General features: G+C 46.2%; 1 protein-coding gene across 2 annotated transcripts in view; it reads left to right on the top strand.

Moving 5' to 3' along the window:
- The window catches only part of ABCB9 (ATP binding cassette subfamily B member 9), a 141,922-nt gene that overhangs the window by 29,744 nt on the left and 86,525 nt on the right, over nt 1–25,653 (top strand). For both annotated transcript variants that reach the window (XM_078667579.1, XM_078667580.1), the window contains 2 exons: nt 1,762–1,967; nt 17,950–18,147. In XM_078667579.1, coding sequence (XP_078523705.1) covers nt 1,762–1,967; nt 17,950–18,147 — 404 coding nt within the window. The remainder of the gene's footprint in view (nt 1–1,761; nt 1,968–17,949; nt 18,148–25,653) is intronic.

The following is a 25,653-nucleotide window of genomic DNA, read 5'->3' as shown; positions in this document are numbered from 1 at the left end:
GGTCCTTTCTCGTTGTACCCTCCCACAAGCTGTGTTCTTCCTGGCACATTTGATACAATCTATTAGAATTGGTGGCGCTTTAACTGGTGGTCAGCCTCCTCTGCTTTTTTAGCACTCACCAGGCAATGAGAATAGATATGACCAAGAGGCATTAGTTTTAGTTACTAGTACATAGTATTGGTGTTGGTACTGTACACGTGTAGCTAAATCGCATGTGATGCATGGCATGGCATTCCATACATTGATCTCTAAAATAAATGATTTAAAAAAAGGTTTTTCATCAAAACTTCACAAATTTGTTATTTTTGTGCAAGATGCGAAATGGTCATGGGCAACAGTGCTACAAGCGTGTTAATCATAAATAGGAGAGAAGAGCAGTGAAAAGGAGTGGGAGAGCTTGTTCAATCAATCAAAGCATTTGTATAGCGCACTACTCACCCGGAGGGTCTCAAGGCGCTGAATAAAGTAGGAGTCCACAAGGTAGGGGTTGAACCCCAGTAAAAAAAAACTATGGAGGTTTTCTTCTAGACTCCACCCAGCTCAGAGAAACAATTAACATTATGGTTTAAGATATTGTGATAAAAATCTGTTGGATTTTATGTGGTGTTTTGTGAATTAAAGAGCATAGGACCTCGTTTAGAGGACGGTAAGAATAGGGTTTACAAAAAACAATGACCCAACGTTGGTCTCCACAGAATCTAATGCAGTATGGAGCTTCTATGTGAGGGTGGGATGTGTGAAGTGGAGTCACTTTTGTGTCAATAGCTTCCGTTCACTGCTGATCCCATAGAATCGACAAGCGTATCGAGATTCGGTGTGTGGCAGTCCCTTGTGTGGTTCGCTTCCGTGGTCACTGCTGATCTCCATAGAATTGAGTAGGCTATAAATAAGGCTCCCTGTTATTCGTTTTTACTGATTTTTACAGCTACACAGAGAAAACAATGCGTTTCCTTTCTCTCTTTTTATTTTTAAATGTAGAAATGTACGGAAAATGTGGCTTCCTGTGTGTGACTCGCCATACTGTCTTTCATGAATTTCAGGCCAACAGCTGAGCAGATAGGCAGCATAAGAGTTCAATAACAGAACGAGATTTCCTTATATACAGAGATGTGCTAACATATGTTTGTAGTATAAAACCAATATTTACCTGTGGGTGTAATGTTTTGTTATATTTGGCAGCTTAATTTGCTAAAATATGTTGGGCAGCAAAGTATGAGTGCATGTGTAAATAAATATGGGAATATACTATTTTACAACTTCATTTATTTTTGAAATACATATGGATAAATACCAATAAAATGGCAAAACGATAAATATGAATAAATACAGATGGAAATGTTAAAAAACATAAATACTCTAAAACCACTAGGAGCCCTAGGTATAAAGCTTCTGTGTGCGGTTGGAATGTGTGCAAAGTGCAGTCCCTGGTGAGGTTACCTTCCGGGCATTGTTGGTCTCCATAGAATCAAACATGGTATGCAGCTTCCATGCGAGGCCAGGATGTGTGAAGTGCAGTCCCTTTGTGTTGATAGCTTCTGATCAGTGCTGATCTTCATAGAATTGACCAGGGAGTGGAGATTCTGGGTGAGTTTGGGCTGAGTAGAAGGCAGTAACTTTCTGTAGGTAATTTCCCAACAGGTCAGATCTCCGTAGAAGCAACCAGGGTATGAAGTTGTGAGGCCAGGATTGCAACGGACAGTCTCTTTCTTGAGGTAGCCTCCACCTAGTGTTATCTGCTAATCTCCATGTTTGATGATCTAGGGGACATCATCTCACGCTTGACAGCGGATACGGGAAAGTTGAGCGACGTGCTTGCAACAAATGTGAATCTCTTCTTGCGGAGTGCGGTGAAGGTCCTGGGAATTATCGTCATCATGTTCAGCATCTCCTGGCAGCTGTCTCTCGTCACTATCCTGGGCTTCCCCATCATGCTGCTGGTCTCCAAAGCATATGGAAGTTATTACAAGGTATGGAGAACACTCAATCTTACCTTCATGATCATGCATCGTTACATTGTGCTTATTAATTCATGCAAAAGGATGTACTAGAACTAGATGAACCACTACAGTGGTTTGCATGTCTTTAGGGCAGGAGGTGACATATACCACAAGAGAAGGGAAATTTGCTTTACACTTATGTCTAGAGCCAAGTTGTTCCACAGCATCAATATCCAACCTAAGTCCAGATCCATGCCATAATTTCAGGATATCGACATAAGATACATTTACAAATTTGACAATAATGGAACACCATTGCCTCCATAGTTATCCTGAAAATCTGGCTGGGATTAGCATCACCTACACCTAGTTGGGACACCTAAGGATGACTATGGTGTATGAGCGTTTCTTAAACTCTTCATGGATGTGACACCATGTAATCAAATTAACCAGTATAGCTACATCACTACCTCATCTTTCAATATTACTATGTTGGTTATGCTTTATAGTTGGTTGAGGCATGTTGCGGCATGGCAAGAGTCCCAATGCCTGTGCATGCATGCACACGATTGGGCAACACTCACTTAAAGGGAAGCGAGGGCGGGTAGGAAGAATTCAAATAAGGCATTGAATGCAGAGAAGGAGAACTGCCAGTCACGACAAAGACAGAAATAGAAACGGAGACAGGAAACGTAGCAAAACCAAAATATTCAGAAGAGAAAAAAAGCTACTCCCAGAGAGAAAAAAATTAAGATTTAAGAAAGTCTTTTGATGGAAATGAAACATAAAGGAGTGGAAAGGGGATTAAAGGAACAATAATAAGAGGACAGAGAGCTTGAAACATGGGGATGTAAACATGAAAGCAAAAACTGCTTAAAACAGACTGTACAAAAACGGGAAAGAAAAATAAAAACGTTGAGCAAAAGATAGTAACGGAACGTTGCAAACAAAGAAATGTGCAAAAAAACTGTGGTAGCCAAGGAGAGAGTCACAGATGGACACAAGCATGGTATTGGGAATATGACATTAAGAGAATGAAGAGGGAAAATGAAAAAGAGGACCGATCGAAAGGTATGTGTATCTTAAAGAACAAATGAATACCAGACATATACAGAGATGTACTAGGATAGTGGAAAAATAGACACAATAGTAATAGCGCTTTAATGGGCCCTTTTTATGTATCGCTTGGGCGGATGAAAGGCTGAGTCCGCTCTACCTGGTAGGACAGCTGTGATGACCTTTGGTCTTTGTTTGTGAGATTTAGGTGTAGTTCTGCCTATTTCAGGAAAATTTGATTCGAACAGTACATAAAAATACTGTGACGATACTACAGTTAATCAGTGCTCTGTCATTCTGCTATAAAAAAGACTGCTACGAGCAATATGTTATTTCTGTATTACATGCCACATGAAAAGAATTGTTAAAACAATCAGTATCTGGGTCTTTTCAAACCAAGAGGTTTCATTGTTAATCTTTTTTTAGGTCGAAGATACCAGACAGCACAGATGTCTGGTTTGCTTATGATTTTTTTGTGGGAAAGCAGGAAGCTCCGCTGGGAATGCATTTCGCTCATTGCTTATTATTGTTGTGTTATGTTAAAACAACTTATAAAGCACGAAAATACCCATAGGTGTCTCAGCGCTAAGTGCTACAGAAGGTATACCTCGATGAAAAAACCTATTAATTGAAGAGCCATGTTTTTATTTGTTTTCTGAATGACAGTAATGTAGGACTGACTTTAATCTGCGAGGGAAGAGCGTTCCACAGCTTAGTCGTGGCAATTACAAAACTTCTGTCGCCCCAATTAGATCTGTAGGTTCTTGTGACAAGAAGGTTAGCACCTGCTGAACGCAGGGATCTGATGGGAGTGTATAACTGGAAAGAATTCTTCAGAAATTCCGGGCCTATGTTGTGAATAGCTATATAGGCAATGCAGAGTGCTTTGAATTTTGTTCTGCTTCTTTTTGGCAGCCAGTGAAGCTGTCTAACCACCTTAGAAATAGATTTAAATTTCGGAGTGCCCAACAGTATCCTAGCAACCGCATTCTGCACTAACTGCAGCTTACTCAGAACCATTTCCTGTGCATTAATCAAAAGGCTGTTACAGTAATCAACTTTGGACATAACCAATGCGGATATTAGCTTTTTCCTGGCATCGATCGGGATAAACGGAAGCAGTTTCTTCACCATTTTTAGGACATAAAAAGATGAGGCGACCACTGTATTAGCATGATATTTAAAGGACAGCTTATCGTCAAGAATGACACCCAGGTTCTTGGTTTTAGTGACCGAAATTGGGGCAATCCCAATTTCTCTGGCCCCCAGCCAGAAGACCACAACAGAAATACATTTCCAAAAACCATTACCTCTGTCTTGGATGCATTTAATTTAAGGCAGGGTCTTGCCATCCAGGCACTGATGGCCAACATGCCATCATGGAAGCTAGCCGATACGGTGTCCCCGTTCTTATGAACGGCGAGCACTAATTGGGTGTCATCTGTTTATGACGTGAGAGATAATCCAAAGGATTATTGGTTTTGTGGTTTGTAACTTCCAGTTGTTTGCTTTCTATTTGCTGCCTTTATTTGCTTTAGGCTGCCCAGCTTGAGTTTGTCCCTCCCAAGCTCATGCCTGAGTAGTCTTTCGAGTACTGGTTTTCTATAAACAGGCCTTTCAATCTTGTTCTTATCTTGTCACATTTGCTGTGCATTCAAAGACAGAGGTCAATTTCTGGATCTGTTTTCCGAGGGAGCTTTATGTTTACTTGTCTTTCTCTGACTTCAAAGTGAGAGAATTAATGTGACAATCCTGCTGAGTTGCCAAGCGAGAGGAGAAGGTATAGAATATTTTTTTCTAGCACACAACCAAAATAAACTGTGCTGTTATTTCAGAACTACAAAGGTACAAATGAAGCAAATTTTTATGTCGTTCTGGAGTGTGGTTGAAACAAGTATTTAACTACGATTAAAACACATCAGTACTGATGATATTTCCACACATTATCATTTGTGTGCATTAAAACTGTATGTCTCGGCAAATGTAATGGTCATTTCAATTGATTTTTTTTGTCTATAATGGCAGTGCACTACTGCACCATACATAGTCCACTTTATGCCACTCCACTTTACAGCACTCCAGTCTACAGCACTCACTCCACTCTCTGCTCTTCCACTCTATGCCACACCCCTCCATTCTAAGACACTCACTCCAAGACACCACATGCCACTCTACTATACACCACTGTACTCTCCGCCGCTTCACTCCACACCACTTACCCCACCCCACTCCAATCTGCCCCACTCCAATCTTCTCCACTCAACACTACGCCACTCCACGCAGTCTAACCCACTCACTCAATCTAACCCACTCCACTTTACTCTACTCAACTCCAGTCCAAACCGATCTACCCCAATCAACCCTACTCCTTTCTTCCCCACCCACAATCTACCCCACTGCACTACACCCTTCTCCAGTCTAACCCACCACAACCTACCCCACTCAACTCCAATCTACTCGCTCCACTTCAATCTACACCCATCTATCACACTCCGCTCCAGTCTAACCCCAAACTTCCCCACTCCACTTTAACTCCAGTTTCGCCCACTCCAATAGACTTCACTACAATCCAGTTGACCCCATCTCACTACAATCTACCCCAATCAACCCCACTTCACCCTAATGTACCTCACTCCAAACGACCACACTCCACTTCTCTCCAATCTATCCAACTCAGTCTAACCCAATCAACCCCACCCCAATTCCATCCACCCCACTCCACTATACCCCGATCTACCACACTACACTGTAATTTACCCAACTCTGCTCCAATGTACCCCACTCCAATCCACTCTACCCCACTACAATCTACCCCTTCTCAATTTACCTCACAACAACACGCTCTACCCCACTCCAACCTACCCCATCCCACTCTACCCTATCCCACTCCAACCTACCCCATCCCACTCTACCCTACCCCACTCTACCCCACTCCACTCTACCCCACTCAAATCTATCCAACTCAAATCTACCCCACTCTAGTCCAGTCTACCCCGTTCTATTCCAGTTTACCCTGTTCCACTCCAATCTACTCAATGCTAATCCACCCAATCTACCCCATTCCAATCCACCCCACTCTATCCCACTGCACTCCACTCCAAGCTACCCCACTCACTCCACCGCACCCCACACCTCTTGTCCCCAATCTGCCCCACTACACTCTATCCCAATCTACCACAGTCCCCTCAACCTCAATCTACCCCACGCCATTCCAATGTACCTTACTCCAATCCACTCAACCCTAATCTATCCCATTACACTCCACTTCAAGCTACCCCACTCCACTCCACTGTTCCCCAATATGCCTCACTCCACTTTATGCCAGTCTACCACAGTCCACTGCACCCAGTGTACCCCACTATACTCCAATCTACTTCACTCCACTCCAATCTACCCCACTCCACTCTACCCCAACCCACTCCACTTCAATCTACCATGCTCTAATCTACCCCAATCCACCCCACTCTTATCTACCCCAATCCAATCCACACCACTCTTCCCCAATCTGCCCCACTTCACTCCAGCCTACCCCAATATACCTCACTCCACCCTAGACCCCCCACTCTACCCTAGACCACCCTTCTCCAATCTTGCCCACTCCACTCTTCCCCACTCCACTCCAGTACACCCCACTCTACTGCAACCCACCCCAATCTACCTCGTCAATTTACTCCACTCCAATCTAGCACGCCAATCTACCCCACTCTACTACACTACAATCTACCCCACTCCAGTCTACCTCACTCTACCTCCAATCTTCGCTACCTCAATCTACCACATTGTACCACACTCATTACCCCAGTCTATTCCACTCCACTCTATCCCAATCTACCCACTCCATTCTACTAAAATTCAGCCCCTTCCACTCTACCCCAATGTACATCACTCCAATCTACCGTACCCCACCCCGCCAAACACATCTCCACCCCCGCCACTAACTTATAGCCATGCTAAACTGCAGTCACACTGGTGTACAACATGGCTAAAACACATTGCCCCAGTCAATAGCTGTCACATAAGCAAGGCCTATTGGCTTTGCCTATGCTTGTTCAGGTATTGTTCCTGTTACCCTATTCATGGAGTGTTAGGACGGCTGCTTATTTATTTTTTCGCCGCCAAATGCTTTTGTGGAGCAAACACGGCCCGAACTTTAGAGCTGTGGGATATCAAATATATTCCCTCTCCTCTTTTTTCGAAAACCACTTTTTACCTTATTTCCACAGAAGACACATTTTACTTTGGTGCCATCTAGAGGCACACGCGATTATCGCAGCGCAGTGCAATTGAAATATTCAGTACTTACAATTCGACATCTGGAACCCTCAACAACCGGCTGTTTTCCTGACGAGAATCCATGTCACATTATATCTTCTGCCTTCCCTCATACGCGCCTACGTGTGATCTAGTTTTCATGGATCAGTTGTGCAGGGGTAGAAAAGTCACGAGGAGTCGCATCCAACATTGCTCTCCTCTCTGTCTACAAGTTTCCCATTCAGTGTTGAATAAAACACCGCCCATTGCCCTGCTCCATATCTCGCCTCTCTCTACACATTCACTCTCGCCACTCAATAATACATTTCAGGGAATGAAATACCCGCATCCTGTTCGCACAGGTCCCTAGGTAACTCACAGCTACATTTTACATAAAGCAGTGCATGGTGCCAACCCCCTCCTTCCTCATTAACCCCTCCCACGCTTGTGACGGAACCGCTCCATCACGCCCCTCGGGTGGGCTGTGCTGGTGACGGAGCGGTTCCGTCACGGCCCGCTCGCCGCGCCTGCGAGGCACGAATTCCGCGCCTGCGCTGAGCGTTCTGAAGAGCGGGCGGGGTCGTGACGGAACCGCTCCGTCACAAGCACAGCCCACCTGAGGGGCGTGACAGAGCGGCTCCGTCACAAGCGCCGGAGCGCCACGCGGCTCCCCCGCCCCTTAGCGCTGCGGCGGAATAGCCGCCGCTGCGAAGGGGTTAAAACTTTCCCAGTCCAACTTTGATAAAAGTAGTAGCTGCAATGCTACCACCTTTGACCTCCATCTAGGCCTTTTGAACACCGCTTAGCACATGAACTGTGTTCTCAGCTTTCATTCATGTGTACTTGTTTTCAGCTCTGCACTGTTGTAATTAGCACCTGTGGCAATGCATCTAGCTCAGGTGGCAACTGGACAATTGGTTGTAATCTGGTAAAGTGGAGTTTAACACAGAGCGCTGAATTCCCCTTTTTATGGTCTGGCTTGACACTGCAGCTCTCGTCAGACAACTATGTGCTCCGCCAACTTATTGGGAGCCAGGAGTGTACGCAGTGGCGGCTCCTCCACCAAGGCGGAGGAGCATCGCATCACTACCCAAAAGGAAAAATCAAATGATAGTAACTTAACGTTATAATCATTTGATTTATCCTAATGCAGTCAGTGACGTGGCGTGGCTGGCCAGAGCAGGAGGAGGAGTGGTTTGCACTCCCTCTAAGTGCTCATGAGGGCCGGCCAAACAATCATGTGCACTGTGCATGTTCTCCACCATGCTGCATTACACAGCCTGGTGAGGAACATGCACAGTCTCCCATTTTCCGCCTGAGCGCCGAAACGCGACGCTCAGACCAATCACAACGCGGCATTGAACTCTGCCAGTGGCCTACAAATCTTGGACCCATTCTCCCCCCAAGCACACAAGAAACCTCAGAATCATTATCTCCAACAAGTTGGACATGTCTTCACAAGTCAACACATTCAACACGTCCTTCTTTCACACCTTGAGGATGCTGAAAAAGATATTCAAGTTGCTAACCTTGACCCTCGGGTAGGTCGCTTCCCCACCGCTGCAGCTCCGCCTGACCTGACCGCTGTTCCTGCTTGTTCCTCCCTCCAGATCGACAAAGTAATAATGGTTCTGTCGGACAGAAATACACAATGATTTAGTATTTCAATGGTATTCTTTTTTGCGTACTTCGTTCCTAACCAGGATACAAAGATAAATGTACTTATACCAATACAAACAACCAAACTGACCACAAAGTGAAAAAAGAAAGTACATTTTTACTCATAAACTTTCAAATTTGAAAAACAAACTACTTCCATTGCTGTCCCTAAAACATATTTAAAACACACATGGCACGTAAATTTTGTGCAAAGAAATAATACACAATTAAAACAACAAGTAAAATTGTTACTTCATATACTTATTGAAATTGACAACTATATATATACAATAATCCTGTAGGTACATCAATTTAATCTTGGATCCTACAAAGTTTTGAATAGTTGGTTCGTGTCAAAAAGGGATTGCGTCGACGTTTCGACCCTGGGAAGCGATGCGGTGATTTAACGCATCAAAGGCGGGTCTTCATCAGGACTGTATATATGTAGGACAGCCTCTTGCAGACCTAGCTCCGCTTGGAGTCCTGGTCTCTTTCTGAAGCGTACTCAAGGTCCGTTTACTCAGGCCATATAGATGTTCATGGACCTCGGTATTGATTAGTTATACAGGGGGTAGGGTTTAGCGTTGCTCCTTTTTATTTCTAACTCACTTGATTGGCGTCCTTAACCTTCCGTTTGTTGTCATATCATATCACAACGGCAATTATGTTTGCGGACGATACCCTCCTGCTTTCCAAATCGCCCATGGGTATCCAGAGAACTTTGGATGGCTTTGATCTCTTCTGCAGGCAGTTTGGCCTCGAGATCAACGCCGGGAAGACCAAGTATATGATCTTTAATCCCTCCTCCACAACCAGACCCAACCCGTCCCTAAACTCCACGGTCCTAGAGAGGGTAAAAACATTCCAATACCTGGGCGTAACCCTCCAAGAGAACTTATCATGGTGTCCACAGATTGCAAGCTCGCGAATAAGGTTATCTCAACTGTCTGGGGCTATCCTGAAGATTACCAACACTTCAACATACAAACCTATAGCCCCTGCAGTTGAGATGTATAAAACCCAAGCAAAACCTGCTGCATTATATGGCAGCGAACTTTGGGGGCACCAAGCTGCAAATGAGTTGGTACGTGTCGAGAATAATTTTATGAGGCGCCTCTTGGCCCTCCCAGCTGCAACTCCCCTGCTTCCCCTACGTCTTGACTTGGGCTTATCATCTATCAGGGAGGATGCTGAACTCAACCCCATAAGATTCTGGCATAGACTTTGGTCAACCAAGGAGCTTAGCCACTACAGGAGTGATCTTGTGCATGTTATGAATTTAAACGTTAATGACAAGATCCCTTGGCTGACTTTTGTCAAAAAAGAACTGTTCCGGCTAGGCTTAAATGAATTGTGGTTGGCCCCCGAAACTGGTTGTATCAAGGTCCCTCGGAAAAGTCTTGTGAAAGCCTGTAAGCAACAGCATCTTGTGACCCAATTGACTGCACCCAGCATTGGCATTTTAACCCACTGTTTTATCCAATCCAAAAATACCTATAAATTTGAATCTTTTTTGGATTTTATCTATCCGGTCGCAGCTAGGAAGCTCTTTTTACAGTGGCGGTTCGGAACCCTCCCCCTTAAATCCTTCACGAGTAAATGGACCAATGGAGGGGACAAACTATGCCCTGGTTGCAATTCCTGTGATGAGGAGGAAATCCATGTCCTGTTTTTCTGCTCCATCTATAGGTCTCCAAGGTTGGTGCCTTTATGCAGAAACATGGCAATAAGAAACTGTTCAACTTCTTACAGAATATTGAAATCTGATTCCTCTCCTCACATTGTTTTTGCAGTCTCTAAATATCTGTTCGCCATGTGGCGTATTAGGTCCAAGTTGATTAAGGCTTTACCAACATAGGATGATAGTTCCGGCCACTGTCTTAAACCAAATTTTAGCCCTTATGGCAAAGTTTTTAAATCATGTTATTTTAAACTCAATTAATATAATTGTGATGTATCTTTCTTATTCATTTTTATCTTATTTAACTCTTACTCCCAAAACTTGTATCCACTTGTATAACATGTACCAAATGTTGATTTAAATGTTGTATGTCTTTTTATGTATCTTTTATGGTCTCAATGGCCGAAATAAAGATTTTTTGGATTGGATTGGATTGCACTTTCTTTTTTCACTTTGTGGTCAGTTTGGTTGTTTGTATTGGTATAAGTACATTCATCTTTGTATCCTGGTTAGGAACGAAGTACGCAAAAAAGAATACCATTGAAATACTAAAGCATTGTGTATTTCTGTCCGACAGAACCATTATTACTTTGTCTATTACCCACCCAGGTTCTGAGGGTTATAGGGTCACCCCATTACATGTAATGGCTTCCCTCCAGATCGGCGCTGTTCTACTGCCTGCGCGATCGCCGCCTGGACTGCCTGTGCCCCTTGATTTCTGTGCCCCCGTGTGCCTACCCGCCCCCCTTCTCTTCTGTGGAGAAGTGTGGCTCAATGGTTAGAGCGGCAGACCCTGATGCAGAAGTCTAGCCCGGGACCAGGTTTCAATTCCCCGCCTCGGCGGGTCTTGGCTCAAAATTCCACGGACCTGATAATTCTCGCCTCGGTGCCTATTCCAATCATGGAGTCCCACTCTGCAACTCTGGGCAATAGCTTGCTTAATCTCCACAACGGCCCCCACAACGCTAAGGATGCCTGGCCTCCACTTTGGGGGTGCCCAGGAGTGGACACCTCACAGGGAAAGCCAGGATGGGTTCCACAGCGGTATTTGTACAAGCGCCTTGAGACCCTTGCGGGTGAGTAGTCCGCTATACAAGTATCAATTTACATTTTTACCCCGAGTGAGTGAGTGTTTTTGGTGCCTGCCATCTCCTTGGATCGCCGCAATTCTCTTTGGGCTCCTCAACCCCGTCTTTCCCGTCGCTGCCTCCCGTGCGGCCCCGCCCTCCTGCACCCACTGGCTTCCTACTATACCGCCTCCCAGCTGACCCCTCCTGCCCTCTTAAGGCGGCCGCTGCGCGGCGGAGACAGCGACCCTTGACCCTCGGGTAGATTGCTTCCCCACCGCTGCAGCTCCGCCTGTCCTGACCGCTGTTCCTGCTTGCTCCTCCCTCCAGATCGGCGCTGTTCTCCTGCCTGCGCGATCGCCGCCTGGACTACCTGTGCCCCTTGATTTCTGTGCCCCCGTGTGCCTGCCCGCCCCCCTTCTCTACTGTACCCCGAGTGAGTGAGTGTTTTTGGTGCCTTCCATCTCCTTGGATCGCAGCGATCCTCTTTGGGCTCCTCAACCCCGTCTTTCCCGCCGCTGCCTTCTGTGCGGCCCCGCCCCCCTGCACCCACCGGCTTCCTACCCTCTCGCCTCCCAGCTGACCCCTCCTCCCCTCTTATGGCGGCCGCTGTGCGGCCGCGCCGCTGGCGCGCCAAAGGCAAGCCCGTCTGCGCCCGTCCGTGCCTGGACCGTGCCGAAAGCCAGGACCCCTGGCCCCCAACGATGCCATCCCACACGACGGACTTACGATGCCGCCACCCTCCACGCACACTCAATGCAGTTCGGAACCCCGCCTGCTACCAAACCATCCCGAACCCTTCACCTGCCAAGCCTGCAAATTCACCAGCCTCCGAACCTGCACCGCACCCGCCAGGCCAGACACCAGCAACAATCACCTCAAGTGCATCCTGCTCAACACCCGCTCCGTCCACAGGCACGCCGTCGAACTCTGGAACCTCCTCGACACAACATCATCAGACGTCGCCTTCCTCACAGAAACCTGGATGAACGCCTCCTCAGCCCCCGACATCGCCATAGCCATCCCGGATGGCTACAAGATCACCCTGAGGGACCACGTCAACCAAACCGGAGGAGGCATCGCCATCGTTCACAGAGACACCATCCGTATCATGACCAACTCCGATGACACCCTCACCGCCGCCGAGCACCTCCACTTCCAGATACACACCGACCCCAAAACCACCCTCAGAGGCACTCTCATCTACAGACCCCCGGGACCACGCACACAATTCAGCACCGCCCTGCTGGACAACCTCACCAACCTCGGACTCAAGCAACTGGTGAACACCCCCACCCACTACGCCGCCACACACTTGACCCAGTCTTCTCCTCCAGCAACCACATCTCCTTCAGCCACTCCACCAAACTACTCTGGACTGATCACAGCTGCATCCACTTCAACTTCAGAAAAACCACGACCCACCACCACCCGCAACAAGCTCCCCGAAGATGCTGGAGAAAGATCACCACCGACCAGCTAACCACCTCCGTCAGCCAGAACCCTCCCACCAACACGACGGACCCCAACTAAGCAGCCCGCAACCTCACACAGTGGCTCACCAACTGCGCCAATGACCTCGGACCACTGAAGAACCCTCCCAGCAGACCCAGCATCAAGAAAACCTCGTGGTTCACCGACAACCTCAAAAGCTCCAAGAAAACCTGCCGCTCCCTCGAGAAAGCCTGGCGCCACGACCAGACAACAGAAAACATGACAGCCCTCAAGAACGCCACCCGCAAACACCACCAGCTGATCCGCACCACCAAAAGGACAACATTCAAGGAACGACTGGACAACAACACCCACTACAGCAAGGAACTCTTCAGCATTGTCAAAGAGCTCGCCAACCCCAGCGCCTGCAACAACAACATCACACCCTCGCTAGACCTCTGCGACTCACTCTTTCACCGCAAGATCGCCGACATACACAACAGCTTTGGCGCACAGACCACGCACCCAACCACCGAACCAGCACCCCCCACCACCACCCTCTGCACCTGGACCCCGGTCAGCACTGAAGACACCACCCGCACGATGCACACCATCCACTCCGGCTCCCCTACCGACCCCTGTCCACACCACATCTTCAACAAAGCCGACTCCATCATCGCACCCCAACTCCGGTACATTAACAGCTCCTTCGCATCCGCCACCTTCCCGGAGAGCTGGAAACATGCCGAGCTCAGCGCCCTCCTGAAGAAACCCACCACGGACCCCACCGACCTCAAGAACTCCCGCCCCATCTCGCTCCTCTCTTTTCCTGCCAAAGTCATCGAGAAGACCGTCAACCAACAACTCTCCGCCTTCCTCGAGACAAACGGATCACTCGACCCCTCGCAGTCCGGTTTCCGAGCAAACCACAGCACCGAGACCGCCCTCATCGCAGCCACCAACGACATCGGGTGCCTGCTCGACAACGGGGAAACAGCTGCCCTCATCCTCCTGGACCTCTCAGCAGCTTTCAACACCGTATGCCACCGCACCCTGATACAGCGCCTCAGCATCACCGGAATCCAAGGAACGACCTTGGAATGGATCATCTCGTTCCTCGCCGGAAGACCCCAGAAAGTCCGCCTCCACTCATTCCGATCCGTGGCCACCGAAGTCTCATCTGCGGCGTTCCGCAAGGATCCTCGCTCAGCCCCACCCTCTTCAACGTCTACATGAGCCCCCTCGGAGCCATCGCATGCCAACACAACCTAAACATTATCTCCTACGCCGACGACACCCAGCTGATCCTCTCCCTCACCAACGACCCCGCCACCGCCAGAGCCAGCCTCCAGGAAGGAATGAAAGACGTCGCGGAATGGATGAAGCTCAGCCGTCTGAAACTGAACTCATACAAGACAGAAGTCCTCATCCTGGGACCATCCCCCTCTGCCTGGGACGACTCCTGGTGGCCCCCTGCCCTGGGCACCGCCCCCAAGCCAACGGACCATGCACGCAACCTCGGCTTCATCCTGGACTCCTCCCTCACGATAACCAAGCAAGTCAACGCCGTCTCGTCATCCTGTTTCAACACCCTGCGCATGCTCTGAAAGATCTTCCGGTGGATCCCCATCGAAACCAGGAAGACGGTCACCCAGGCCCTCGTCACCAGCCGACTGGACTACGGGAACACCCTCTACGCTGGAACCACAGCCAAACTCCAGAAAAGACTCCAGCGCATACAGAACGCTTCTGCACGACTCATCCTGGACATCCCCCGCCACAGCCACATCTCCGCCCATCTGAAGGACCTGCACTGGCTCCCCGTAACCAAGAGGATCACGTTCAGACTCCTCACCCACGCACACAAAGCTCTCCACAACATGGGCCCCAAATACCTCAACAGTCGCCTCACATTCTACACACCCACCCGCCAGCCCCTTTCAGCCAGCCTCGCCCTCGCCACCGTCCCACGCGTTCGCAAAGCCACCGCCGGAGGAAGATCCTTCTCCTACCTGGCAGCCAAGACATGGAACTCCCTCCCCACCCACCTACGGCTGGCCCAGGACCATCTCTCCTTTAGGAAACAACTCAAGACATGGCTGTTCGAGCAATAGCGGCTTCCCCCTCCTCCCAGTGCCTTGAGACCCTAGCGGGTGAGTAGTGCGCTTTACAAATCAGTTTGATTGATTGATTGACCCAACAACACTAGGAAAACTGCCACCCTAGCCCTCATCACCAGTAGACTGGCCTAAAGAAACACTCCTTGTGCATGAATAACCAACCAACTCATAAAAAGACATCAGACCATTCCAAAGCAGCAGCCAGACTGGTTCTCAACCTTGCGCGTTGGTCTCACGTCACATGACACCTGAAGGAACTCTACTGGCTCCCAATACATAAGCACACAATTCAAGCTCCTCACGAACACATACAAGGTATTACACAATATAGGCCCAGCCTAACTGAACACCCATGTGCAGTTCTGCCAACCCACCAAGTACCTCCGCTCAGTTGGACTCTCACTAGCACACATCCCACACTTACATAAAAGCAGATCAGGAGAGTGTTCATTCTTGTTCCCCACTCCTAAAGTGTGGAACAACCTCCGACTCCAAATTAGAGGCTCTTGCTCTATTCTTGAATTCCACAAGAAGTTGAACACCTGGATATTCGAGTGCGGCTCCCTGAGGCCAGCAGCCACATACACCTGCCAAAGCGCCAGGATACCCTCACAGGTGATAATGTGCTATAAAAATACACACAATACAACATTATAACACAACACTACCTAAGACTACCTTAGAAAAGAGTTGCTTGATAACTGGGAATTTGAGCACCATAACGGTGTGGCAGTAAACGCGTTGTCAATAGTTGGGAAGGGATTCTATCTGCACCCTTTTTATTCAAGATGGGAGTAAATATTGCTTACATAAGCTTTTTGAAGGATGCCTTTTTACTGAGAGAAGCATTGGTTAGCTTGGTTATGAGTGGACTAGGACAAGAGACAAAGACGACCATCACAAACTGCCCCGTAAATAATGTGATATTTATCGCTCCTTACTCTGTTTAGTTTAAATGTATCGAATACCACCCAAACACTAGTTTTGCAGGAATAACACACATTTTGTTGCTTACTGCACCAAAATCTGCATGTTCTGATCAATAACCTGTATTTTTCCTCCAATAAATGTTGGCAGGTTTGCTCTGCCAATATTGATCACAAAGCTCATTATTGCGATACGTGCAGTAACTGCAGTTACCGAAAATATCGCAATTAACCAGGCCGCTTGTAATGAGAACATCAGGGTCTGGTAAAAGTTGGGTGATAATGGAGATCTGTAAATTTCTGCAGGAAGTGCACAGTCTAGAGGAAAATCCAGAGATAGAATTTAAACTTTCACGATATAGAATTACAGAGAAAATTCCACCAGTGGACTGTCCTTTTAATTTAGCATCAACACTACACTCTCAAACAAGCCTCCGTTTTTTTTTTACCACAGTGGGGTTGCAGATGTCTTTACGGATAGAGGAACTTTCAAGAACATTAATATCTTTGTTAGAATGTACAACCTTTAATATTTATAATAAACCTGGTAACGTTGTTGTTGTTTTTATATTTTTTATTTTTATTATGATTATTATTGTTGTACTTATTTGGAGTAGTGTTGCTTTATTATTAGGAATAATAACATTAACACATTTTTAATAATGTTATTACCCCTCATCAGGGAGAGTAAGATCTACATAATGCAATTATGAACTAACCCGTATATTCACATTATTATTAGTAATAGTATTTCTTTTTATTCATGTTATTATTATTTCTGCTATTGCCAGTGCTATCTTAAATGTTTTATTAAACTACAACAAAATAATAGTTTGAGAATACTAATACACGCAATATTAATATTTGTTATTAATTGCAATCACGCTACTAATAGTATTTATAATAACAATATTAAAGAATTGAGGCTGAAGATATTGGTCCTGATAATACAAAATGGGGGCTCATTTTGGTGTGAGAAAGAGTAGGTTTAAAATATAGAGGCAGCGATCAGACATACAACAAAAGAAGCAAGGGAGATATTTTCATATTATAGTAAAGGGAATAGATTCACACATGCCCCTTGACCCGAGTGCCGTAAAACGACTACCAAAAGGAACTTGCTCAATGGAGTCAAAGGGCCTGATTTAGAGTTTGGCAGACTGTGAACGCTGCTATTTGGAGTCAGGCAGTCCATCATGTTTCCGACATCCGTGTCCCTGCTAGCTCTGCCAGCGGCAACCCTACACCCACAGCCCAATGGAGTTGGGGTTGTTGGTGTATCAGACCATCCGCACTTGTTTTGAGTTTGGGACGACAAGGGAAACCCAGGCGTTCACAAACAGATTTTTTTTTTAAATGACCCCCACTCTCTGGGAGAATTCTCCCAGGATGTCAGAATCATGACTTAGTTTGTTATTCGAAGAGAAACTCCCACTTTGGTAGTTTGTTTTTGAAAAACAAAACAGTTTGCTGAGCCGCCACATGAAACATGGAGGCCAATTGGCAAACTTTCAGTGCGTTCTGGAGAGCCGCTGTGGCGGCAGCTCTTCGAAAGGCACAGTGATCTTGGCAGGGCCGGTGAAGATATCTTATTATGGTTGGAAGTAGTCCAGCCATTGTGATGGAGGTAAGTACCTCTGCGCCCTGACGGACAACAAACAGGCTGTACGTCATACTCTAAAGGAAACCTAAAGCCCAATAGGATCATCTCTTTCATCTCATTGCTCAGCAGAGTGTATATTCTCTTTATAGAAACGTATTTTTCTTTTTATATTATCATTATTAGTTTTATAATCAATATTATTACGTCTATTTTAGAAACTTGCCGAAGGCGTTCAGGACGCTCATGCAAAAGCCAACAATATTGCAGTGGAGGTACTTTCAGCAATGAAGACAGTGAGGAGCTTTGCCAACGAGGAGACAGAGGTGAAACTCTACCAGGAAAAACTGCAGCAGGTGCACCTTTTGTGCAAAAAGGAAGCCAGAGCAGCAACTTTCTTCACATGGTCTGCCAGTGTAAGTAACTCGTGTTCTTACTTTTACAAATTATGGGAAACATACTCTTTAGTAAAACACCAATGCTATTTGTGATTCCAAAATCTTAGTTCAGGCCAAGGTGGTATGGTCAGTTATCACAGTATCCCAAAATAACTGCGCTATTTTTGTTCTGCTTACATATAAATGTTATTGAATTGACTGCTTGTTTTGGGCTTTGGGCTAGAGCTACATTTTATTGGAGGCATACTTTTTATTTTTAAATGGATATACGTTTTCATATCAATTGTGAAAATAACAGTTATTTTTTTTTAGGTCTGCTGGGTGTTGCCATTTATGATTTACATTTATTTTGTCTACGTAGGTTTGATTGGTATTTTGAGGAACAGGAAATTATCCCAAGGGTTATAATCTAGGGCATGTCAGGTCCCTTAAAAATCACTTTATGTTGCAAAATGCTTGTGGTAGAAAGTCTTAAAATGCACTGCAAATGAATTAGACAATTAAACACAGACACACAGTGCTGCTCATATGGAGGCTTTCATGTGTCAAAACTCAAGACTCACAAGACTGCTGAACAGAGAAATACAACATCGAAAGAGACACATGAAATAATTTGTTGTAGACAAGAGCATTGAGGTAAGCACAAATAGGTACCCGGTCAATATCGACCATAGATGCTCCCCTAGATTGAGTCTAAGAAGCAATCACTCTGCTGATGGTACAAACCTAAATCACAGTCAGAAGAGTGACTTGGGCTTTGTCTTTGCCATAAGCCCTGATAATAGTAAGATGCACTCACCTGCTAGAGGTTTGAGTTAGGGGATTCTTACACTGTTGACAAGGAACAAAGGAGGCATATGGAGTGTCACAGAAAATGTAGCTGTGTGGCCATCCCCAATTCTAGGGAATGTAGCCCTACTTATTATCTGCTGAAGAAACCAGGCAGAGGAAGGGAATGACAACACCTTAATTCATGTCAATGCTTGGAAGAAACTGTAGATACAGAACCATGCTCAAGATCCCACTGGTCTTCTAACCTATGTGCAGATATGAGAGTAACAGAAGTTCACCCTAGTAGATAAACATTCAAGGATGATTCCTTTACAAATGTGGCTATCTACAAGATATGGAGCATTAGAGGACTACTCCAGAAGTGACCAGTGACATCGTTGTAGACTTTAGCTACCGATCTACTGAAAAAGTCCTCAGGTTTTTGGAATGCAGTGATAGAAGATGCCACCTGATCTCACAGAAAGCAATCTATGAGCCTAACATGAAGCCCTCCTCAAGAAGTTTAGAACCCTATAGGCATTGAAAAAAGAGGCAGGAGATCTCTCAATAACAGTAGTAGTAGAAAGAACCCCCGTAATGCGCATAAGGGCTTAGAGTGGATGACCACCTTGAGTGTTGTATAAGAATAACAGGAGGGGACCCATATACCACGTTGGGATGGGTGTATACTGTAAATTAGAACAATTCCCAACCGGTATCAATTGAAAGACAGTTTAGATGGTATATGCAATATGCATTACAAAAACGAACAGAAAAGGAGTCTCTATAGTTTTTTGAAAAAGGGTATTATTCACCACTTTAGAAGCAAGGCAGGTCTATAGCATGGTATACAGTTAAACAGCACTGTACAGATCAAATCGTGTGACAATCCGGTAGCACTTGGTGAAAAGTGATATATACACAGATATATACAGTGGGTGATAGTGATAGTGCAAGTGCTTGGGTGAAACAGCGTGGTCGGCGCGTAGTGACAATTAGTTCCTGCATTCATTGCCAGCTCGCCGCGATAGTTTTCATCGCCGCCTCGTCTAGATTCATCCAGACGCCTACTGTTCCCGCTGAACTAAGCCATCCGAATTGCCGTACAGCCGTGGACTTGCTACGAAACACCCGTTTCATCACCCGTACGACTCTGCCCTGGGTGATCATCACTGCTCCATCGACAACCCAGTCCTGATGACGATCCCGACTGACGGGGATCGAAACGCCGTCGACCACACAGCTTAAATTTTATGGCGCCCATCATGTTTTGTACTCCTGGAAAATTTACCTATTCTTGTTTTAAGTGATTACTACTTGATCCTTGGAGCCACTACTTTACAAATTTCACTAATCGTCACTACGCGCCGACCACGCTGTTTCACCCAAGCACTTGCACTATCACTATCACCCACTGTATATATCTGTGTATATATCACTTTTCACCAAGTGCTACCGGGTTGTCACACGTTTTGATCTGTACAGTGCTGTTTAACTGTATACCATGCTATAGACCTGCCTTGCTTCTAAAGTGGTGAATAATACCCTTTTTCAAAAAACTATAGAGACTCCTTTTCTGTTCGTTTTTGTAATGCATATTGCATACACCATCTAAACTGTCTTTCAATTGATACCTGTTGGGAATTGTTCTAATTTACACCTTGAGTGTTGGGCAGCTAGGGCAACCTTTGAAGACAGCCTCTGTCTTGGCAGACCAAGCTGTTCTGCTTTCTGCCATTTTCTCAGCCTCACAGCAGAGTGGGACTGAATTACCCCAGAAGGGGCTACTGACGTCTGCTGGAGACTAGGAAACCAGCAATTCCTCAAACAGCAGGAGCCCGCCTTTGCTCTTGATCATTATCGGGACCCTTCCAATGCACACAGTAGCGCTCTAGGCATACACATTGACATTCCATCCAATACGAACACCCTACTATTGCTCCCTCAGGTGCAATATGATGGACTCATCACTTTGTTCCGGGATGCCCAGGCAGTGAGCCACCTCATAAGTCATGAGGGATAATGTATATTCTGACATCTCAGCTGTCTCTCCTAATGACTACAGCTTCGCTTGTCAGGAGGTTGCTGAAGAAGGTAATGACTTCTTACTAGCTGTAGTACCTGGCTGCCTCCAAAGAACCTAAGAAAACCTGTGCATTGTAGGTACTTGATATCACCCTCATCTTTTCATGCCAGCTAGCTAAAGGCTACTGGGATTCAGATCTACAGCTATCGAGAGGTCATCCCCTCCTACCACCACGTCAGGTCCCTGGGATGGACAGAGTCACTGGAATTAAGTAGCCGTCATCCGGGGAGGCAACAGGGTACGTACCTTTCTGCTAAGGAATACATCACTGCGCGCTGCGCTTTGTAAATCAGGCGCCGCTTTATTTTTAAAATCTCCCGTTTTGTCTTTTATTTAAAATATAATTTAGCACTTTGCCTTGCTCTTAATCTAACCTACCGCATTGCTTGCACCATAATCGTGCCCTCCACCGCGGCTTCAGCGGGCTGGCTATCGCGTTTTGGAGCGCCATCTTGGGAGTTGTGAGGGGACGCTTTAGACTGGGGACGAGCGTTCTAGCGGTCAGGCTGACTGGCTAGAGGCAATCAGGTGGGGACTATTTAGGTAGCCAACAAAGGTGGGTCTGCCTGCTAAGGAATACATCACTGCGCGCTGCGCTTTGTAAATCAGGCGCCGCTTTATTTTTAAAATCTCCCGTTTTGTCTTTTATTTAAAATATAATTTAGCACTTTGCATTGCTCTTAATCTAACCTACCGCATTGCTTGCACCATAATCGTGCCCTCCACCGCGGCTTCAGCGGGCTGGCTATCGCGTTTTGGAGCGCCATCTTGGGAGTTGTGAGGGGACGCTTTAGACTGGGGACGAGCGTTCTAGCAGTCAGGCTGACTAGCTAGAGCCCTATAAAACTCCGAGATGGTGACGCGCAGCGTGTGCGCGCTGCGTGTGCGCCGAAGCATCGCCGGAGTCACGCCAGAGTCCAGCCCGTCTGCGCCCGTCCGCGCTGAGGACGGGCTGGTAGGGCAGACGACCGGGGTGGCTGCAGGGGAGTTCCCTCCTATCAGGTACTCTTGGCAGGATTTTCAGACCTATCGTCCGACTAGGACTTCCTGCCACCATAAATTTAGGCCTAAGGACTTTCTTAATTCACCCTCGTGCGTCTGTTTGCAGACAAGTTTTGCTGGGTCTGTTTCTCTTCTGGGCCCAATTACGGGCGCGAAAGGTGACACTACGAGCAGCTGTGCCTTGAGGGAACATGGCTTCCTTTTAAATGCGTGATCAATTATAAAACACAATGTTGTTTTTAAGAATTTTGCCCTAGACAGAAAACCCGCTTGGGTTTTTGTTACCGAAACGTGGGCTAAAGAGTCCTCGGGCCCTGACCTGGTGGAACCTGTTCCCGAAGGTTATACACTGGTCAGGCAGGATAGGGTCGGACGGATAGGGGGAGGGCTAGGTATTCTGTTTGAGGAGGGTCTGGTATGTCACACCACCACCTTAACTGATACTCAGGAAACCTTTCAGGCCCTTCATTTCTCCTTAAATGGTCCTTACGTGATCCCATTTACGGGTATCCTTCTCTATAAACCTCCGGGGTCTAGAAAAGATTTTGAAAAAAATCTGCTCGGCATTTTAGAACCCTATTTTGGGTGCGAGCACCTAACGATTCTGGGGGATTGGAACTACCATTTGGAGGACCTGGAGTCCACGGAAACCCTCTCCCTCCTGGATACTTTAACTGCTTGTGGGTTACATCAGCGAGTAAAGGGGGCCACCCACCAGGCGGGTCATACGCTTGATGGGATTTTTTCGAATGACGGGAGGCTGAATGTCAAAGATCCCCTTCCTATCTCCTGGTCCGATCACTTTGCTGTCCCGATAGAACTGACCTTTACCCCCTCGAACAGTAAAATAAAAGATGGGAGTAAGATGGAATCTCGGAGACATTTTCAGAATGTCTCAAATGAGTCACTCGCCCCGAGGATCCCTAGTGAGGCTATTGTCCGGGAGGAAGATGTAGGCTTGGCGGTACATCAACTAGAAACCGCCGTCAAAATAGCAATGGATGAGCTGGCCCCGGCCTCTCTGCGGTATTGCGCTAGGAAGAGGCCGTCGGCCCCCTGGTTTTCTGAGTCGCTAAGGCTTCTTAGGCAGGGAGTCAGGAGACAGGAACGCCTCTGGCAGGCCTCCTGGGATCTTAGGGCAAAGAAGCTGTGACGGGGTGGACGCGGGTCCACCTGGCTTACCTGTCTCACCTCTCTTTGAACAGCATACAGGGGCCTGGCGGGGAGCCTGTAGTGTAGCTCCTATTTTCCCAATAGGCTCTGCGCATTGGAATAGTACCTACAATAGTAAAGGCCTAGACCAGACGTTAACTAGGTCTACTACTGTCGATACTAGACTTAATTTTTGGGTTTGCCAGCTAAGCTCAGAGTTCGCTAGAAACTTTCTCGAATGTTCAAGGAAGGAATTAACTCCCCTGATTAGACAAGAAGGGATTTAGTTTCTGACAACCATAGAACATGACAACTTTGCTCTCCCCTAATCAAGAGTCAATCTCAAGAGTCGTGTGAGCACAAGGCAATTATTTTACTCAGTCAGTACGTGCATTCTTAGTCTCATCAGAATGTAGAGAAAAGGAAGAGACGGGCGTGTTCAATAAAAAGGTGTTATTTATTGATCAGTCTCTTTTCTCATACATGAGAAATGGATCGATATTATTGCAATACTTATAGTTAAGTAAAGTGCATACATTGAAAGCAATAGTATAAAATAATACTGTAAAAACATTGATATGGTTTCTGAGCCATATGATGTTTTAAATGATTAAAATATATTTACATACACATATAAATTTGACTAAACGTACTCAACTGGTGTTTCTAAATACGCCTACCCCGTGTACCTGACCTAAGTCTAATGCGTGGGCGGGAATAGAAAGTTACAGTTTAAGTTAAGTTTGTTTTTGCCAAGTGAATAACTAAAGAATTCTCTGTGAGGGGTTATTCAGTTCTGTACCTGGAATTTAGGATGAATGAGGAATGGTATCTCTTTCTCTGCTCTCGATATTCCAGGCTGCCTGCGAGGGCTACCCGGAAGCGCCGGTGCTGGGTCTCTCGGCTTGAGATAGCAGCGCGTCTCTCAGCGCGTCAGGAAGGCGGGGCTGCTGCCAGCGGGGTCTGCTTCTGCTCTCGGCTTCGGCAAGTATGGCTGCTCCGTCTTGTCACCACGCGTGTGTTTGCATAGGGCAAGGTCGGCAATATTTATACCTTAAAGGTGCCGGGATTGACGTAAGGATGGACATAGGTACGTCAATAAAGATGTCATACGACTTGCTCGTTAGCACATTCTTTACTAAAGTTCTCTGTGAAATCAAAACAATGGCCGCACGGATTATCCAGGTTGTCATAGGTTTGATTTGTTATGAGAACGTCGTATGCCTTATCAGGGGCTGGAGGAATGTCGCTTGTCTAATTAGATCTCAAGCGTTATGACCTAATCAGATAACACGTTCCTGTGCCGTAGTGTGACTGCGTCAGATAACGGTATCTGCATCATGGGGGCTGTTCTTGCCTCATGGGCTGACTGTTAGTTAACTAGCTAGTTAGTTTAACCAGAATAGGGTCAGGAATAGGGGGATCGATTCAGAACCTATAGAAATACACGACACCCACTCCACGCTAACTATGGTCATATCTACTAATCTATGCATAGTATAACATAGTACAACATACTATAGAGTATAGTGTATACCTTACCACCCCAAAATACATAAATGCATTTTGAAATTTTCAAATATACTGGAAAATTGCAGTCATATATATTGTATGCACTTAAGCTATGAATTAAATGCAAAAGTAAACACGCATTTTTATGCATTATTGCTTATTGGTATATGAGAAATACACATGAAATGGCTCTTAATATGGCTATACATAAAGGAAGGTCGAGACCATTTCATCACATAATAATATATATTTGTGAACATACCAGCGGGCAGCTAAAGTCTATATAAAGTATCTAAAAATAGAAATCTTAGTTCTCTAGGAATAGTTTCTTACTTTAAGCAGAAGATCAGTGTCCTGGAAAAAATATGTAGAAAAATATTTTAGGGGCTTGCTGAAAAAAATCGCTGTCCGTGAACTGGAGTGAAATTGTTCATGTGACTTTATTTTTAAAGTTGAAGGCCGAATTCAGGGAACGCCGTGTGCGAGTTTACTCAAAAGTCTCTATTTCTGTTCTGGAGAGAACATCATATCATTCAGGCTTTCGAAAAAACTGTCAACAGCTTCATGGGAAAGTTCCACTAAGTCGGATATAGGGGTAACCATGCATTCGTGCGCATGATTGTCTCCATTGACATTCTGATTCGCATTGCTGACAGAAGGTCGTACCTGTTCGATGCTGCTTTCATCTTGAACTTCACTACCCTTCAATCGTAGTGGTGAAGATTCCAGGAATGCCGTCATCAGGATTGGCAGCCTTTGAGGGCAGCACAAAGCGTGAACCTTGGTAGGAACCAACAGTGTATCTGCATCCACTGGCGCATCCGATTGTAGCGTCAGACAGGTGTCTAACACGCATTCTTCTCCGCATAGCAGACACCTTAGTACAGGTAAAACACACCTTTGCCACATTGGTCGAAATGATAGAAACCAAGTCATGTTCAGGTCTCTAAGCCGGGAGAGTCCCAGGATTTTTGATATCCGGTCCCGGTATCCAATGGCTA

This window comes from Lissotriton helveticus, chromosome 11 (assembly GCF_964261635.1).
Source record: "Lissotriton helveticus chromosome 11, aLisHel1.1, whole genome shotgun sequence".
Classification (NCBI taxonomy): domain Eukaryota; kingdom Metazoa; phylum Chordata; class Amphibia; order Caudata; family Salamandridae; genus Lissotriton; species Lissotriton helveticus.
This window is presented reverse-complemented; position numbering and strand designations above follow the sequence as displayed.